At 38.8% G+C, this 4,627-nt stretch overlaps 1 protein-coding gene across 1 annotated transcript; it reads left to right on the top strand.

Moving 5' to 3' along the window:
* The first annotated feature begins 799 nt into the window (after positions 1-799).
* LOC107572565 (UDP-glucuronosyltransferase 2B31-like) lies at positions 800-4,331 on the top strand. Its single transcript, XM_016258989.1, has 2 exons — positions 800-1,151; positions 2,648-4,331. Exon 2 carries the CDS (start codon positions 2,659-2,661, stop codon positions 4,237-4,239), a length of 1,581 nt encoding a protein of 526 aa, XP_016114475.1. The 5' UTR covers positions 800-1,151; positions 2,648-2,658; the 3' UTR covers positions 4,240-4,331.
* Positions 4,332-4,627: the final 296 nt, after the last annotated feature.

The following is a 4,627-nucleotide window of genomic DNA, read 5'->3' as shown; positions in this document are numbered from 1 at the left end:
TTAAGGAACTGATTAGTGTTTCATAATTGCTTTAGTGTTTAATAGAATGTTTAATAGCAGAATGAGACAACATGGATTCAGTGCACAATGAGAAAAATAGAGATGTTTTGTTATCATTACGCAACCACCATGCATTGGTATTGCAAGTCCCTATGTAAAATGTTAAATATGTAAAAAATGAACTGCCCAGCCACTTCCTGGAGGCTACCATAGTCTGGATGTGGTAACAATTATTTTATTAAATGTTATAGCAAGTTCTGTTTAGTTGTATTTTTTTCTCTGTAAGTTTCTTTAGGGCAGGGGTGTCAAACTCCTGGAGGTCCGCAGCCCTGCAGAGTTTAGTTCCAATCCTGCTCCAACACACATACCATGTAGTTTTCAAATAAGCCTGAAGGACCTGATTAACTGGATCAGGTGTGTTTAATTAGGGTTGGAGCTAAGCTCTGCAGGGTTGTGGCCCTCCAGGAATTGAGTTTGACACCCCTGCTTTAGGGGATCTTTGCAAAAAAAAACAACAACAACAACCAGAGATTGCACGATTAGAAGATTGTTTTTGGTTGTAGATGATCCAGATTTCCAAATCAGTACTGCAAGATTGTATTGCTGCCAAATATTCAAGAAAAATCACATTAAATAAAATGAATTTAATGTAATAAATGCATGAAATTAATGTGAAGTACAAACTGCGAACAGAATAGCGACCTTTAGAATGTCTGTAAATGAATGAATACGTGCAGTTCACTGTAAGAGTAACCAATCCGAACTGTTTTCTGGCAAACAAAGCCTTGTGTGAGCTGAATGTTGATAGCCCTCCTTTGACACTTTCTTTTGCTGTGCCTCAGTTTTGCCTCGTGATTCAGTACCGAACCTAAAACTTCACATTGACTCAAATTAGGGACAACTGAGAATCAATGAAGACGTTTCGTATTCTTCTCTCTGATTGAAAGCTGATCCAAAGATTTGACCACAGGCCACTTTAGATCTCAGGTTACAAAGTACGTGAAGCGGGTTTGACGAAGGTAGTCTTTTGCCTGTTTTAGCGTGTACAGTGTGGTATAATCACACAGGCATCAGTGTAAAGTTTGGAAATCCAAAGCTTGTTTTGGCAGTGTTTGCACCAGACAGCCGGAGCATCAACAGTCATACAAAAGGTAGAGTAAAACTTCCTGAATGTTTTAGTTCACCACATATACTGCTAATGCCTTAAACAAAGATGAATAGATACTAATGGGCTAAAAAAAATTTGGATGATTTCATGTGTTATCATAATGTTTAAAATGTTCATTCCGGTCATGAGCTTCATTCATTTGGAAAAAATTAGGTATACGTTAAAGGGCAACACTGGTATATTTTCTGAGATCTGGGATCCCTTCATTATTTTTTTTTCTGATATGTCAGTACTTCTTCTTAGAGTGTGTAAACCTAAGCATTAAGAAGTTAATATGATCGTGGCCTGAATCTGGTTAGGAGTGTGTGCTTATATGTGTGGATACTTACGTATGTATATGTATATACTTTAAAGCTGTAAGGTTTTGTTTGTGGAGGTATATGCATACATTTGATAAATGGTTGAAATGTCTAAACTTCAATGCTCCAACATATATTCTATACTCAAGACATATTTTATATACTCATATATTCTATACTCAAGACATAGGCTTGACGTTCTTTGTTTTACAATATGTATTGAGTTTTTTTATTTTATTTTATTTTTTAATAAAAAAAAATATTTTTTATTAAATCAATATTTAATAATATAACATTTTAATAAATCAATATTTTTTCATGATTCTCCTGTATCTGTATCCTACTATTATTATTGTAAAAGTTCAATAAACAGATTAAAAAAAAAAGTTAATTCCTTCATCTATGGGCACATGGCACGATATAGCTTGTTAAAAAGCCTCCTGAAGGTGTGTGGGTTTTTTTTTGTTTTTGTTAAGGATTAATAGGGTGTTTGAGGCCATCTGTTCTGCTGAATGTGGATGTTTGTGCTGCAAATCCTTAGTGACAGGACAGATAGATGAAAAGAGAAATCCAATGGGAGGAGATGGAGGGGATGTGGGATTTAGGAAAGAAAGAGAAAAGGACAAGTTCCTAACACAGTAAGGACTTGACAGATATAATGTACTGAACACTTAAGAACTCCAGAGCCAGATCTGGAGATTGACACACTGCACAGAGTATCCGGTATCATTTGTTCCAGCTCACAAATGGATTATTATCTACAAGCAGGTAGTGATCCAAACACAAAAACAAAAATCCACTCATTCTGATTTGAAATTAGCTTTTTTTTCTTTTAATGTGCTGTCAGAAATGCTTATTGGTAAACATTAAGATATTTTAAAATGTTATATTTATATGGTCAAATTAAATGTTCAACTGTTCCAGTAAGCTCTTACTGTTTATGTAGCTGATAAATGTGGATTCATACTGTTTTTATTTTATTTTATATAATGTATTTTTTTATGTAAAACAAATTAGAATATTATTAGGATTTAATAAAATACAAAAAAAAATACAATTATGTGCTATCATAACCATGTCTTTTGTATATGTGAATTGTCCATGTATTTATTTTGGAATAAAATGCCCTGATGTAATATTGTAAACATCTTTGTTGTGCTCTCCTTTTTAGTTTTTTCAGCTTTCTGAAAGATGAAGTACAAACAGCTATTCTCACTCACTTGCCTGCTCTTTGTGATTTGCTGCTGTCATGGTGGAAATGTCCTGGTGTGGCCTGAGGATTGTAGCCACTGGGTGAACATGAAAGTCATTTTGAGGAAACTCCACAGCCACAGTCATAGCCTTACCGTGGTGCGTTCGTCTAAAAGTTGGTATATCCAAGAGAATTCTTCCCTCTACAGCACCATCATTGTCAACCCAATGGAGACCGAAGATGTGGGCGCGGACTACTTCAAGATGTTGATACAGAGGTCACTGGAGCTACAAAGGATGTCGCCTTTCTTCCGTTTCTTGGAACAGCAGAAAGATATCGCCAGTGTGCTAAAGGTATTTCACAATGGAGCACTTCAAATGATTTCTGCCATTTTGGACGATGCAGCGCTTGTCAAACGCTTGCGAGAAGCTAAGTTTGACCTGCTGCTAACAGATCCTGCGTTCCCAGCCGGTGTCCTGTTAGCCAAATTCCTCCACCTCCCCATGGTTTACAATGTACGTTGGCTGAATGCAGGGGATGCTCACATGCAAATTGCACCCTCACCGCCGTCCTATGTCCCAATGTACAATTCATTGCTCCATGACCAAATGAACTTCCTACAGCGTACAGAAAATTTCCTACGGTATCTGTTTAGCCTTTTCCAGGAGCGATGCATCATCGTGCCTATTTACAGTGAACTGCTTGAGCGCCATTTCCCGCCCGGCACTGATCTTTTGTCAATGCAGCAATCAGCTGACATTTGGTTGATGAGAATGGACTTTGTTTTTGAGTTTCCACGGCCCTCCATGCCTAACGTGGTCTACATGGGTGGCTTTCAATGTCAGCCGGCTCAAGCACTTCCTGCAGAGCTGGAAGAGTTTATGCAGAGCTCCGGGGAGCATGGAGTTGTCATCATGTCCTTGGGAACAGTAGTCGGCGCTCTTCCTACAGCGATCACAGAGGCCATTGCTACAGCCTTTGCTGAGATCCCTCAGAAAGTCTTGTGGCGGTACCACGGGGAACGACCCTCAACTCTGGGAAACAACACTTTACTTCTAAAGTGGTTTCCTCAGAATGATCTACTGGGCCATCCAAAGATGCGTGCGTTTGTATCTCATGGGGGCACCAATGGTATGTACGAAGCGGTTTACCATGGAGTCCCCGTCTTAGCTTTGCCGCTCCTCTTTGACCAGTTTGACAATGTTCTGCGACTGCAGGTTCGAGGTGCGGCTCGAGTTCTTCAAGTCGCAACACTTACATCACAAGAATTTCTCGAAGCCCTCAAAGATGTCCTCGAGAACCCGCTGTACCGAAGCAGTGTCCGCAAACTGTCAGAGCTGCACCGCGATCAACCCTTGACTCCTCTTGAAAGTGCCACTTTTTGGATTGAGTACGTTATTAGACACAAAGGAGCAGCTCACCTTCGCCCAGAGGGGAATAACTTGCCTTGGTACTCTTATCATAGTCTAGATGTGTTGGCTTTTCTACTGACGTTCACTGTGATTGCTCTTTTGACCTCAGTATATGTCTGCAAGCTTTTGTGTTGCAGGAAGTCAATCAAAAAGAGGAAGGTGGAATGAATTGAGCTTGAACATTTGATATGTACTTTTTGAAAAGCTGATGAAACACTGAATTAAATGCAGCAGCCAAATATTCAATTTTTTTTATCATATCCAACTCTGTTACAAAATATGTACTGCTAAAGTAATTCCTGTAGCATGGTGCTAGCAACACCAAGGTCATGGGTTCTATTTCCAGGGAAAGCTGGCACTGATCAAATGTATACCTTTGAATGCAATGTGATTTGCTTTGGATATAAGTGTCTACCAAATGCATGAATGTAATAATATGTAAATGGAAATCTCACACTTGGTGAACCTGAGTTTGTTTTATTACTATGACAACCAGTGTTTACAAAAACAACTGTAGAATGTGGGAAAAAAATCTGATCTGGCCACATGTAACTTG

The sequence above is a fragment of the Sinocyclocheilus grahami genome, unplaced genomic scaffold (genome assembly GCF_001515645.1).
Source record: "Sinocyclocheilus grahami isolate Dianchi unplaced genomic scaffold, SAMN03320097.WGS_v1.1 scaffold1775.1, whole genome shotgun sequence".
In the NCBI taxonomy this organism is placed as follows: domain Eukaryota; kingdom Metazoa; phylum Chordata; class Actinopteri; order Cypriniformes; family Cyprinidae; genus Sinocyclocheilus; species Sinocyclocheilus grahami.
This window is presented reverse-complemented; position numbering and strand designations above follow the sequence as displayed.

Excerpts from the sequence above, each read along its gene's own strand:
- LOC107572565 (XM_016258989.1), top strand. The coding sequence starts at position 2,659 with ATGAAGTACAAACAGCTATTCTCACTCACTTGCCTGCTCTTTGTGATT.